The sequence below is a fragment of the Balaenoptera musculus genome, chromosome 11 (genome assembly GCF_009873245.2).
Source record: "Balaenoptera musculus isolate JJ_BM4_2016_0621 chromosome 11, mBalMus1.pri.v3, whole genome shotgun sequence".
Taxonomy (NCBI): Eukaryota; Metazoa; Chordata; class Mammalia; order Artiodactyla; family Balaenopteridae; genus Balaenoptera; species Balaenoptera musculus.
In genome coordinates, this window is record NC_045795.1 from 44,309,465 (window position 1) to 44,324,753 (window position 15,289).

General features: G+C 37.5%; 1 protein-coding gene across 3 annotated transcripts in view; it reads left to right on the forward strand.

Annotated features, from left to right (window-relative positions):
* Positions 1 to 15,289, forward strand: part of BEND6 (BEN domain containing 6) — a 50,392-nt gene that overhangs the window by 25,298 nt on the left and 9,805 nt on the right. The window contains exons 4-6 of one of the 3 annotated variants that reach the window (XM_036867743.1): positions 12,001 to 12,221; positions 13,750 to 13,942; positions 15,122 to 15,258. In XM_036867743.1, the coding sequence (XP_036723638.1) occupies positions 12,001 to 12,221; positions 13,750 to 13,942; positions 15,122 to 15,249 (542 nt within the window). In that variant the 3' untranslated portion in view covers positions 15,250 to 15,258. Of the gene's footprint in view, positions 1 to 11,375; positions 11,440 to 12,000; positions 12,222 to 13,749; positions 13,943 to 15,121; positions 15,259 to 15,289 lie in introns of those variants that run through there. The other 2 variants (XM_036867744.1, XM_036867745.1) reach the window with 2 other exon arrangements.

A 15,289-nucleotide genomic window follows, 5' to 3' on the forward strand; every position in this document is an offset into this window, starting at 1 on the left:
TTGCATCTTTATAACTGATGGTTTTTCCTGGTGAGGTTTTTGCAATTTTCGAAGAACAGATTGTTCTTATTTTTATATCATCTGTTCCAGAACTTAGAGTAAGATGAAAAGCTAGCTGATAAAGTTAGCATACATTGCTGGTTCAAGTATTGATCTTGAAGTCACCGACTTTGGTTTGAATCCCAACCCTGCTTACTAGCTGTAAGCCTTGGCCCTGTCACTGTCCTGCCCTCAGCCCCAGCTTCACTTTCCTCATCTACACAATGGAGCCAATCTCTCATGTCCTTCTTGCCAAGATGATTAAATTAGATAATTGGAAGAAATGCTTTACCAGGGCCTGATACATGATAGGTGCTCAGTAATCATCGTTATTGTTTCTGTCTCTGTTTTTATTAACACCAGAACTTGACACATGGACCCCCCAAAAGAAAATTAGACCAATTTTTTTCATAAATTTAGATGAGAAAATTCTAAATGCAAGAGGAGCAAATCAGTTTCAATAGTATATGAAGGGGACTTCTCTGACAGTCCAGTGGTTAAGACTCCATGCTTCCAGTTAACGGGATGCGGGTTCCATCCCTGGTCGGGGAACTAAGATCCCACATGCCGCGCGGCACAGACAAAAAATAAAATTAAAAAAATAGTATATGAAAAGAATCATCACTATGAACAGTTTCTCTCTGTCCCTCACTCTGGAGTTGCTGTTTCATTTTCTAGTCTCTCTGCCAGCTTCCCACACCTTCCATATCCTCGCTCTCAGCTGATGCCTTTGCTTCACGGAGAACTTGGAGGATGTGAAAAGACTGTCAGCTCCCTGCATCTGTGCTTGTATTAACCTCCACTTCCTCTCCTGTCACCCATGAGTGACCTGTCCTCTTGTCCAGCCAAAGGCAGTATGTCCATCTGTGCATCCTCTTTCTGCTAATCAAGGACAGCGCTCCAGAGATCCTCCCTGCTCTCTCTAATGAATCATCCCATTAGCATCAGACATACAATTATTTCTCCCATTAAAAAAAACAAACCAAAAAAAACCACCTTTCTCAGGCCATTTGCTTCTCTGCCTTCCACCCTGTTTCTCTCCTTCCCTTTGTAGGAAAACTCCTTACATGTTGACTCTATACACTGTTTTCAGTGTTCCCCCTTTTATTCCCTTTGGATCCCATTTCAATTAGGTCCTTGTCATTCCATTGTAACGTCTCTTCTCATGATCGCCAATGACCTCCACGTATTAGTTTCCTAGGGCTGCAGTGATAAAGTATCACAAACTGGGTGGCTTAAACAGCAGAATTCCAAAATCAAGGTGTCAGCAGGGCCACGCTTCCTCTGATGGCGCTGGGGAAGGCCTCTCTCCTAGCTTCTGGTTGATCCTTGGCCTGAGGCAGCATTAAGACCAGACTTCATGTGATGACTTCACTGTGTGCTTGTCTGTCTCTGTGTCCAGACTTCCCTCTTTTTATAAGGACGTCAGTCATTTTGGATTAAGGCCCACTCTAATGACCTCATTTTAACTTGATTACATCTATAAAGACCCTATTTCCAAATAAGGTCACATTCTAAGGTCCTGGGGGTTAGACTTCAACATCTCTTTTTGGGGGGACACAATTCAGACCATAACATTTCAGATTGCTAATCCCGAAGGTCATTTCTCAAGGGTCACATTAAGTGCCCTGTTACATCTGACACCTTGGCTACCTCTCCTTCCTTGGCTTCTAGGGCACCACATTCCTCCTCCACTGCAGAGCTTTCCATCTCAGTTTATATGGCTGCCTCACTTCATCATCTTACCCTCTAAATATTTGATGATGCCCCAGGCTCAGTCCTTGGACTTCTTTCTTTTCTATCTGCTTTCACTCCATAGGGGATCATATCTAATTCTATGGTGTTAAATCCATCAATAACTATGACTTATCTCCAGCCTGGACTTCTCCCTTTAGTTCCAGACTCATGGGCTAACTGTGTATTGACAAGACTGGCAGGCATCTCAGACAAACACCCTCCCTTCCGACCACATTCCCACCCTTCCCCTGCCACCTGCTCCTTTCTTCCTCGCCTCGGTTAATGCTAACTTCACTGTTCCAGTTTCTCAACTCAAAAACCACGATGCTGTTTTGTATTTATTTCTTTTACACCCTACACTCAGTCCATTGGGAAATCCTACTTGGCTTCACCTTCAAAATATCTCTGGAATACAGTTCTTTGTACCACCCCCACTACAGCCACTCTGGTCCAAACCACCAGCATCTCTCACCCAGGTTATCATGGTGGCTTCCTCACTGGTTTTGCCACTTCTGCTCATGCTCCTGTGCAGTCCACTCTCAACACAGCAGCAAGAACATCCTGCTAAATGTAGGCCAGCTCACGTCACTCCTCTCTGCAGGCCGTTCCAGTGCACGTCTACCTCACATGGGGTAAAACTGAAGTCGGTTTTATGATCTTTGAGTCCTTACATGATCCGGCCACCTCCCCTCCGCATACCTTTCTGGCCTTGTTTTCTACTCTCTCCCCATCCTTCTCTGTGATCCAGCCACACTGGACCACTTGCTTTCCCTCCAAAGACATCACACGTGACCTGACGTCAGCATCTCTGTACTGGCTGTTCCCTTGGCCTGGGATGTTCTTTCCCCAGATATCCACAGAGTTTGCACCCTACGTACTTCAAATCTTCACTCTAAATTCATCTTTGCCCTGACCTCCTCCCTCCATCTAAACTTTCAACCTCTCTCCCCCTGCAACGTCTTTTTATCCCTTCCCGTTTCGTTTCCTCTTTGGCACTTAAAAGTCTGCATACTCTATTCTGTCTTTAATATTGTCTGCCCCCCTGCATGCACACACACTAGAATGTACCCTTAGAAACCAATGTAAAGTTGGCTATTGGTTAGACTTCAAGCAACAGGAAGAGTCAGGAACTGCCAACTGCCACTGCAGTATTCATGCATGCATTTCTTCTTTCAGTCAATATTTACAAGGTCCTCTATATGTCAGGCACTGCTCTAAGTACCTAGGAAAACCCAGTGAACAAAACAAAGATCGCCGCTCTCACAGAGCTCACATTCCAGTGAGGCAAGCTGTCAAAATCATGAAAAATAACAATTAAGTAAAATTAAGTAAATTATACAATATGTTAGCTAGTGATAAATGCTATGGAAAAAATAGGAGAGGTAAAGGAGGATGGGGATTTGAGGGAGAGGGGGTGTTTTACAGTTTAAAATAACATGGTCATAGTAGGCCTCCTTGTGAAGCTACAGTTGGGAACTAGGAAGATGTCAGAAAGTTGAAATTTAATGTATAATCCAAATAAGAAAGGGGTCTGAGAGAAGAGTGCAGAGTGGTTAGTTAACTTTTGCTCAGCAATATTCCTCTTTGAACTAAGAATCAGAGCTGTTTATCTGTCTATAAAGCCTGCTAACTAGGAAAAATAGCAGAATATATATACCATTCTAGACATTCAGAATGACAGACGTGTGTGTGCTCTACGTGCATGTGTTAAACCTTTGAAACATATCTTGTGGACCACAACTGACCAGCACAATAAAATATAAAAGGAAAAAAGTGGTATGTCTATTGTACAAAAGGGTATTAAATTATCACTATTTGTAAAGAATTAATGTATACCCAGGGAAAACAGTGCCTCAGCCAAAAACTCCACTCTATTAACTAATGAGATTTCAGTAAAGAAGGAAAAATCAATTAAGTTTTGCCCAGGTTCATTTAAATATAGTAGAAAGCCATCAAAGTTTCAGAAATAGCCAAAGTAAAACCAGTGAATCACTGAAGTAGTAATTAGTAAAAGTTTATTGTGTGCACATCAAAAAGATACCACCGAAAGCAAAAAGGCTTATCTAAGCCGTAACAGTGTGAAATTTCAGAACACCAGGAAGGGAAAATCTAGAAGCTTTCAGAGAGAACAAGCATGTTACCCGCTAAGGAGTGGGAGTCAGATGACATTGGACTTTTCACCAGCAACACTGGAAGCTCTAAGATAATTGAGCAATGCCTTTAAAATTCTAAAGGGAAATGATTTAAGCCTAGACTTCTATACCCAGTGAAACCATCAACCAAGTGTGAGGGCAGAGTAATAATATTTTCATACTTATGAAGGCTCAATGTACTTCCTGTGCTTTCTTTTTCAAAAGCTAAGGGAGGGTGTGCTCCTTCAAAATGAGACAGTGAATCTAGAAAGTCAATCAGAAAACAGGTGGTCCAGTACAGGAGAGGGACAGGACGTAGCCACAGAATAATAGTGAGGGGACACTCCAGGGTGACAGGTCCACAGTAGCCTGGAAGCAGCTGGTCTAGAGGTGGACAGGTACGGGGGTTGCAGGAGAGAGATCACTGAGAAAAACATGAAATTGATAGATGACATGATGTCATCTACCAAACATAATGCAAGGAGATTTTACACCTCTGGTAGGGAGTTTTGAGATGTTTAAGTCAGAGAAACAGTTAAATAATAATAAGCAAGCTTTTAAAAATGAGATCATTTTAATTCTAGGAAAAGAGTCATGTTTTAAAGGAAAGGAATTGAGAATTACATCACTATAATAATGTAAGCACAGTATTTATTAAACTAGCAGTTGTGTTACCACTATCCTGGGATGATGGAGTGAAGAAGAGTGTGTATATATTTGCACATGTGGGTACCACGTGTGTGTGTTTCTGTGTGGCTGGGGGAGGAGTTGAAAGAGGGCTGCCTTGTCATGTTATGTAGTTGAAAGTCAATAAATAATTATATGAATCTGAAAGAATAAAAGAATAGTTGTATATGCTTATTATTATTTAAGACTATGAAGGTAACTACCAGAGAAACAGGTAAGTGGATCAGAAGTTCTCCCTCTAGGAGTAGTAGGTAATCCAGGGTGGTGAGCGGTAGGGCAGAGGACTGCTATTTTTCATTATAAGCCTTATTGTATTTAAAAAATAATAAATGCCTGGTACATAATAGGTGCCCCGAATCTAACAGCTACCATTTTTTAAAATAAATCAGTAATTTCCTTATAGATCAGAAATTGCTGGTTTTATTCCTAAAAAAAATAATAAAAAAGAATCTACACATTAATTACAAACAACTATAAAATATCTACTAGTTACCCTAACAAGAAATGTGTAGGATCTATGATGAAAAATTAAAAAGTCAATGAAGAAATACACAAATCTAAATAGAGAGACGTCAAATTCATAGATGAGAAGATGCCAATTCATCTCAAAATAACTCACAGTTTGACTAGAATCCCAATCAAATGCCCATAATTGTTTTGTTTTGGTTTCTATTTTTGTGGTAATTTGACAATAATTATATTAAAGTTAACCTGAAAGAATAAATAAGCAAAATCAATTAAGAACATTCTGAAAAAGAATCTGAGGGCATAACTGTCAACATGAAATCATATAAAGTTCTGATAATTAAAAGCAACTTACTAGGATAAGAGCCAGCAGGACGATGGAACAGAACATACATCCCTGGATAATACCTCCCGTACAGGGAAGAAATGTCCTGGAGCCACTGTGGCACAGAGGTCAAGAGCATGGGTTTACAGGGGCCAAGCCACTTGGGTTCAAATCCTGGCTCTGCCACCTACTAGCTGTGTAACTGAGTGTGAGCTGAATGGAAATGATAAAAGTACTTCCCTGGGTGACATGTAAAGTATTTAGAGCAGAACCTGGTAAGGTGAGTGCCATATAGTGTCTGCTTATCACTGTAGGATGACCAGTGCAGTCACACCGGGCCCTGCTCCTAGGAAGACCCCACGTACTGGTTAAAAATACTGTCACCATATTAAAATTCTGAAGAAGCTTTGAACAAGGAGTCCTGCATTTTCCATTTGCAATGGGCCTGACAATTTACATAGCGAGTCCTGCAAGCCATTTAGGACAAGGATGAATTATTCAACAAATGGTGCTGGGAAAACTGATATTCCAATGTGGCGGGGAGTGTAGGTTTAAGTTAGGTTCTCATTTCACACCATGTGGCGTACTAGAAACATAACTGTACAGTTTATAACAGCATGTTCTGAATTTGAATGAGTACTGGTTTCGACACAGGATGAATTTTTATCTTTAAAAGTTAATAATATGTATATTCTAATACTGTTCACCAAAGAGGCCTAGAAACAAGAACCCAATAGCAAAGAGCACTCCCAGCACTTGGGTGTGGCCTTGAAATACCGTTTCCCACTAAAGGGAGCTGGGATTCCCTGGAGAAACGGCTGATTCCAGAACTTGCACAGGAAATGGACAAGATTTGTCAGGAGCCTCAAACAGGAAATATAGATGAAAATCTTGTCCTACCAGAAAGCAAGGAGGTCAGCAAAGACCATGTGGATGTGTCAACTGGAAGAGGTTCCCACTGGCTAAAGATCATTATTATTGGAGCATCAATAATAATGATCATGGCAACTGGTTATCATGTATATTTACATGCATGACTTCATTCAAAAGAGAAAAAACTTAACGGTCATCTGAAAGAACCAACTCATTATTTTGAAAACTGGCAAATACAGACTGAAAAATCAAGCATTTATCCTGCCATTATTATATGAAATGAACCTCAGGGTAGCCAAAGAGTTGATGAGAGAAAGTTTCCCTTGGTAGAAGAATTCTAGCTAAATGAAGAAGAATTAGGATATCACCATTTTGCAACCCCTGATGAATCTAGGCAGTGATCATCAGTGACCGCTAATATTGCAACAAAAGGTAACCATGCATTCAATGCCACCTGCTGGAAGTTAAAACATTGATCAAGCCTTTAGATCTAACTACAGGGAAGAATATGTTAAACACCCCCTTAGGGGTGCAATCAGCAAAATCCAGACTGTGGGAAACCCTGCAGGACAAAGGACTCAGTTTCTTCAACTAATAAATTGCAAGGAAAAAACTAGGAGATGAAAAGAAAACCGATAGTTTATAAAAGAGACAGCAACTAATTGTAATGTATGGAGTTTATTTGGATTCTGATTCAAACAAGCTAAAAACAAGAACAAAAACAACGAGACAATCAGAGAAATGTGAACACTTGCTAGTTTGGTTTTTTTTAAAAATGATATTCAAGAACTATTGCTAAGTATTTCTGGCTGTGACAATGGTGTTATCGTTATATATATATATATATAACCATATATATTATATATATATATATATATTTAAATTTCTTACCTTTGGAGATATATACAGAAATATTTACAGATAAAATGAAATGATGCCTGTGATTTGCTTGAAGTAATTTTGGAGGTGGGGAGAAAGTGGGTGGGGATACAGGTGGAACAAGATTGGCCATGAGTTGGAAACTAGGGCGTGGGGTACATGGGAGTTTACTATTTTGTGTGTGTGTTTATATTTTTCCATTAAAAGTTAGAAAAAATTATATCCAGGGAGAAAAAAAACTTACTTGTGAAAAGATGTTTAAACTGTATGAAATATATGAGTGAATATTTAACTGATCTGAATGACTTTCTAAGCATAAAGTAAATGAATGAACTAAGGAAATGAACTAAGGAAAAGACTGCTACTTTCTTTTTTTTTAACATCTTTATTGGAGTATAATTGCTTTACAATGGTGTGTTAGTTTCCGCTTTATAACAAAAAGTGAATCAGCTATACATATACATATATCCCCGTATCTCTTCCCTCTTGCATCTCCCTCCCTCCCACCCTCCCTATCCCACCCCTCTAGGTAGTCACAAAGCACGGAGCTGATCTCCCTGTGCTATGCGGCTGCTTCCCACTAGTTATCAGTTTTACATTTGGTAGTGTATATATGTCCATGCCACTCTCTCACTTCGTCCCAGCTTACCCTTCCCCCTCCGCGTGTCCTCAAGCCCATTCTCTAGTAGGTCTGTGTCTTTATTCCCATCCTGCCCCTAGGTTCTTCATGACCATTTTTTTTTTTTAGATTCCATGTATATGTGTTAGCATATGGTATTTGTTTTTCTCTTTCTGACTTACTTCACTCTGTATGACAGACTTTAGGTCCATCCACCTCACTACAAATAACTCAATTTTGTTTCTTTTTATGGCTGAGTAATATTCCATTGTATATATGTGCCACATCTTCTTTATCCATTCATCTGTCGATGAACACTTAGGTTGCTTCCATAAGACTGCTACTTTTAATTAAATAACAACTAAAAATATGTGTGTGCTTTTTTAAAAATTTTATTTTATTTATTTATTTTATACAGCAGGTTCTTATTAGTTATCTATTTTGTACGTGTGTACATTTAAAACATACTAAAATTAAAATACTCTAAGAAAAATAATTGCAACTTATGACAAATTAAAGGTTAAAGTGCTTAAGATATAAGGGAATTAATAATAATAGCTAATACATTGTGTTTATAATGCACTAGGCATTCCTATAAGCACTTTACAAAAACCATCTAAGCTATCATAAAATAGAAAAAGTACTAACATTCTTTGGTCTAATAGATATCTCATAGAATAAGTTCAAATAATCAATAAACAAATAAATATGTATTCAACTTCACAATAATCAAATAATTGCAATAATTACAATTTAAATAATTGTACTAAAATTTTAACCTATCAAAATAGTGAATATTGTTGTTAATAATGAACACCTCTTGTTGATGGTGCAGTGACATGGCTGACTTCTTACCTTGCTAGTGGGCCTTTAAGTTGGAAGACTCTTTTTGGAGAGCCATTCAGTGATATTAACTGAGTCTTGGAAACATTTATACCTCTGAGCCTATTGTTACGCTTTCAGGAATTTATAGCATTGACATGATCAGAGATGCATATAAAGATGTGTGTGGTAGGTGGTTCATAAGAGTTTTGTCTGTAATCAAGAAAAATAGGAAGCAACCTAAATTCCAAAAAGAAAAAAAGTAGCATTTGAATAAATTAGAGGACATCAATACCTTGAGATATTAGGGAATCCTTAAAGTCATGTGTTCAAGTGGAAAATAACCCATCAACAGGTGAATGGATACTTTAATTGTGGAGTATCCATGTAATGAAATATCACTCAGCAACAAAAAAGAATATATATATACCTGAATCAATTTGCTATACACCTGAAACATTGTAAACCAACTACACTTCAATAAAAAATAAAAATAATATTCATCCTCCTGAAAAAAAGAATGACTAACTGACACAACAACATGAATGAATCTCAAAACATTATGCAGAACAACAACAACAAAAAAGCCAGACCAAAAAAAGGAGAATTACTGTTTGTATCCATTTATATGGAATTCTAGAATAGGTAAAACGTGTCTCTGACTAAAGAAGTCACATTAATGGTTGCCCCTGAGGTGAGTCCAGGGATTGATCTGGAAGGAACATGAGGCAAATTTCTGGGTGAGCAGAAATGTTCTATATCTCGAACATATTAGTGTGAGCTAATTGGGTATATCCTTTTGTCAAACTCATCCCCCTCTACCTACTTAAATTCTGCTCAGACTTCACATAAGATCTTGACTTTGATTCTAAGCAAATTAGACCTCAAAAGATCATATTTTCCAAGATTTAATAAAATAGGTAAAATATTCAATTTATTGTCTTAATTGGAAAAAAGAACCATGATACAATGCTATGCATATAGCATTGTCCTAATTATGTAAACGAAAATACATGAATATAGATAGAGATATACAAAGATGGGATACAAAGATAGAAATGGCAAGAAGGATATATTCCAATGAACATGTATAACTTTCATTATTAGAAAAAACAGTGAATATTCTCTAAACCCCACTTTAATGCAGAATTCCCTTTTTCTCTTTACATTCCAGCTTTGGCCTTCTTTCAGTTCCTCAAATACAGAACTTGTGTTTCCTATGCTTCTGATGACCTCCTCATTCCCTCCGGCTATTTAATTCCTGCTCAGCCTTCAGGTTTCAGATCAATCTTGACCTCCTAAGAGAAGCCCTCTGTGGCCCTTCCCTCTCTAGGCTGTTTGCCTCTCCTTTGTGACCTTAACAACTGTGATTTTTCATTTCTTTGCATGCACCTTGATTTAGCCAAACCGCAAGGTTAAGGGCACAGTCCTCTAGACTTTCAAGTCTTCTAAGACTTCTGATCCTGACTGCAAGTTTAGAGGTTTTCCAAAACCACCTTCAGGTCCAGTAATTTGCCAGAGAAACTTAATTCACCAAAACCTATTATATCCATGGTTACATTTATTACAGGGAAAGAATACAAATTAGAACCAGGCAAAGTTGGAAGAGACACATAGGGCAGAGTCTGGTTAGTTTCCAAGTGAGGAACTTCTGTCCTCAGGATACATTATCTACTAGTCTTTATATGTTACAACAAAATGCACAGAGAATTGTCCACCCAGGAAGCTCTCTGAGCTTGGGTGTCCAAAGTTTTTACTGAGGGTTCATTACGTGAGCATGATTGATTCACTGATTGATTGCCCACATGGTCTTTCTGGCTTTCTGGCTATGGCCAGCTTCTACCCTAAGACTATTGGGTGTGACTGTCCCCACCCTGAGAAACTTCTTAGCATAAACATAAATCAGGTGTGTTCTAAGGGGCTCACCATGAATAACAAAGACACTCCTGCTATCGCTCGGGAAATTCAAGGGTTGAGAGGTTACTTCCCAGGAACTGGGGGGTGGTGGGTGGCGGTTAGGACAGGTGGCCAGACCTTCTTTGAGCGGGCCAAATTCTTACACACAGCATGGTTAGGTAAACAATACTCCCCACCCCCTCCCAGTTCCAAGAGTCTAGGATCACATCTGGTTTTGCTCCCAGTCTCATCCCTGGCACCTAACAGAGTGGTGGGCAAATGTTGAGAGTTGGCATGACATAGAAGTTTATAGCATGGAATTGGCAGAGTCCAAATTTGAATGTTGGCTCTTCTTTTCACTGAGTTGACCCTGATGGGTTATTTAACCTCTCGTTGCCTAACTGTCCTCATTTGTAAATTGCGGGTAATGATAATACCTATCTCAGAGAGTTGCAATGAGGAGTAAACAAATGAACATCAGTAAAGTTCCCAGAATAGTGCCTGGCACAGAGTAGAAGCTAGATAAATGTCTAATATCATTAAGTGCTCAATAAATAATGCTGATTGAACAACTGTCTGGCACATGAGAGGTGCTTAGCAAATATTAATTAAAAAAATATAAAATAAGATTTTCTTCTATAGCAGATTAAAAAATTTTTCTATTAACATAGTACTAAATGTATTGATTTGGACATGTCATCAGTATGTCTGATTTTCAGGTCTCCAATCAGCTATTATTCCAAAGATTATATAGCTCAATAATATGCTTAGAAAAGTACAAAAAAGTTTCAGAGTCTTTTCACCTCTCCAGCAGGCATTACCCCCAACCATAGAGTGAGAAGTTGAATTAGACAGGGTTCAAGGTGTCTTCCAACTCCAACAAAATGTTATTTGTCCTTAGGAAACAAACTAGATATAACAACAGAGAAGACCATTTAACATGGAGGCATGAAAGCTTTGAATGTGTAGGTTTCCATTTAAAAAAAGGAACAAAGAGAACATTCAGTTGATTACCAAAATCCATCTTTAATATGTGAACACATAGATTTGAACTGTGGCCATGAATTTTTACTAATTTGATGGCCTTTGACTCCCTGGCAAATCACGCACTAAGGCCATAGAAAATTTATTTCAATCTGAGAAACAGTTTATTTTATCTTGTCACTTAAACTGGCCTGATGGAAGGTGATAGAATCAGTAATGTCTCCTTAAACACCTTCAAATAATATCATTAGCAATTAGAAAAAGAATCAAGTCTTAAAAACATTATGTTAGCTGCAAAGTAATGCATATACATTTGACTACAATAACCAAATTTTTAAAATTATTATTAAGAATTATTAAATTATTTAATAATAAAAAGTAAATATGTTCCAACCACTCTTCTTACCATGTTTATTTTCCAAAGATAGCAAGTGTTAACAGTTTGTTCTACATACTTCTATGCATATACACATCATAGAAAATATGTATCTATGCTGCTATGACAAGTATTCGTAAAGTGCTACTTTTTCTTGCCATTTTAGTTTTACCACAGGCCGTCACCCAGTTTGAAGAATTGGTTGGTATGGCGGAGGCCCTGCTCAAGGGTGGAGGAACCCTGTCCACGTCTGCGTCCACCCTCTGGAGAGCAACAAATAACTCCTCACCAGATTCATTTGCCTCCACGTGTAGTAATTCTAATTCTAATTCCAGTTCACCAGTTTCCTTGAAAGCTGAGGAAGAGCATCACACGGATGAGAAACAGGTCAGCTGGAAGACCATCCCATCTTTCTCTGGGATACGTTTACATACAAAATTAAAATTACTGTACAACATAATCACTGTCTTATCAGATCACTTTATGTAACTTTAGGTCAATCATAATATTCTGACTACATAAAACAGTTTTTTACAATAAATCTAATATTTGTGAAATGAATATCCAGTTCAGAAAATTAAAGTCAAATGGTGGACAATGATGAAGTTATTAAACTAGGAAATTCTTAAACCAGTGACAGAAGGACAACTATGCATTAAAGGTTTTAAAACTGTATCATTGAGACAAGGTGAATTTTAGGCTGTACATGCTGGCAGAACACAATTCTTCTACTTTCCCGACTTCTCTTAATCAAGAAATAGAAGCTAAAAATACAAGTTTTGTTAGAATCAGCCTGGGAAATTATGCCTTTAAGAGCAATAATTAAATGCTCACTACCTAACATTCAGAATATTTGGATCTTAGTGTACTGGTTTCCTTTGCTGTGTAACAGATTCCCACAAACTTAGTGATTTATAATAATACAAGCTTACCACCTCAGAGTTCTGTAGGTCAGAAATGCGGTAAAATCAAGGTGTTGGCAGGTACTCTCCTTTTTGGAGGCTCTGGAGAAGAATCTGTTTCCTGTCCATGGGGGTTGTTGTAGAACTCAGTTTCTTACAGTTCTAGAGCCGAGTTCCCTGTTTTCTGTTTTCTTGTCGACTATAAACTGAAGGCCATTCCCGCTTCTAGAGGCAGACCCCTTCCCTGGTTCATGGTCCACTTCCACCATCTTCAAAGCCAGTCAGGGCAGGCAAAGCCCTCTCACTCTTCTATTCTCTCCTCCTTCTTATGTGTCTTCTTTCTGCCTCCCTCTTCTGCAGTTAAGGGCTCATGTGAGCGCTCAATAAATGTTAGCCATTTTCATTATTATTATTAACATTTACGGTGTGCTTACTATGTACCAGATACTGTGTGTGTGTATATTTATAAACATAAAGTTATATGTGTATGTAAGTATACATATTCATAACTGCAATAAAGTACACAAATTTTAAGTGTAAAAACAAAAAAAAAAGGCTCACGTGATTGGACTGGAGCCACCTGGATAACTCAGCATACTCTCCCCATCTCAAGGTACTTTAATGACACATACAAAATTGATTTTCCCATATAAGGTAACATATTCAAAGGTTACAGGGATAACGATGTGGATATTGTCAGTGGGCCATTATGCTACCACGCTTAGAAGGAAATGTTAAGGATGGATCAATCCTTAAAGCACCAAATCCAGATTACATGACAAGAATTTGTATACACTCTAGAACAAATACCTCATAAATGTTGGGAATTATCTCAAAGTTAACATCTAACTCTAACCCCTGAAATGTACAATATATATTAAAAGTATCATATATCACCTTAAAGACTTGGTTTTGTTTTCTGGTCTGTATTAATTCAATGAGTAATACATTTCTTCCGATATTCCTTTCCTTTCCTTTTTCGGTTATTTCAATTATTATTTTTAATTTTTTAGTTCAAGATTGAAAAATGGCAGATTGCCCGTTGCAACAAGAGCAAGCCTCAGAAGTTTATTAATGATTTAATGCAAGTGCTTTACACAAATGAATACATGGCCACACACAGCCTGACGGGGGCAAAATCCTCTACTTCAAGGGACAAGGCAGTGAAACCAGCTATGAATCAGAATGAAGTTCAAGAAATCATAGGTGATAATGTGTTTGTATTATATTGTCACATGAATCTGAAATTATTTTACCATTCAACTTTAAGTTGTTCTTTCATTATCTTTTTTTTCTTCAAGTTTACTTTTCTATGAGAGAAAAATCTGAGGATAGCCTAAACCTCTTATGATATATGGGGAATTTTATAGAAAAACTTTACATTAAAAATGGTTATTAAAATAAAAATGAATTTTATATCATTGAAAAGTTTGGATTCATAAAATTCATAGCTTTAGAAAAGTAAATTTTCAAAATCCTTTCCAACAAAATTTTAGTAACAGTTTATGTCTTATTTTCTTTTTCTTATCTTGGTTAGAAATATCCCTTATCTTTTATTTAGAAAAAAAGAGGTTAATTTAACCATCCTACTTATGGTTTTTAAGTTAATTAATCTCCTTAAATATAATAATTTACATTATCAAGTAATTTTTTTGCATATATCCAACAAATTTAAGGACTCACTGAATCGCAGCTCTCTATATTTTAATAGTGCATCATTTCTTACTTGGAAAAGAGTCAGTCAGAATCTGCTTGCTTCAACTGATGTTGGGAATGGGTAAAAATAAATTCCCAGCATTTTGGATCAAGGGCGCTTAGCGTTCAGAGCAAGCAGCAAGGTTAAAGCTGAATGGTACCATAGGAAGACGTATATGTATGCTCTCAGTTTATGATACAGACTTTTGTTATCTCTTGCTTTGCTTTGAAAAATCTGCCTACAGATTCATCTATTTAAATATCTCATGTGTGTTGGGCTGCTTTTTCAAAACAGAGGCAAAATTATAATGTGAATTGCTTGGTGTTTTATTTCAGTTCATACCTTAAGATGCAAAGGCCTGATAAAGTGGTTTTTAAAATTAATTAATTTACTTTTATTCAAGTATAGTTGATGTACAGTATTATATAAGTTACAGGTGTACAATATAGTTTCACAATTTTTAATGTTTATGTTCCATTTATACTTATAAAATATTGGCTATATTCCCAGTTGTACAATATATCCTTATAACTTATTTTATACATAGTAGTTTGTACCTCTTACCCCCCGTACCCAATATCACCCCCCCATCCCTCTCCCCACTGGCAGCCACCGGTTTGTTCTCTGCATCTGTGAGTCTACGTCCTTCTGACAAAGTGTTTTTCTGTGTTTTGTTGTTGTTTTTACAGGAATCACAAAACAATTATTTCCCAACACAGATGATGTTTCAATTAGGAGAATGATAGGGCAAAAGCTAAACAATTGTACCAAGAAGCCAAATTTGAGCAAAAATCTGAACTCTCAGGGTATTAAGTAGATCCTTTCGGTAAGTCTTGTAAATCTTCACAATCCTTTCA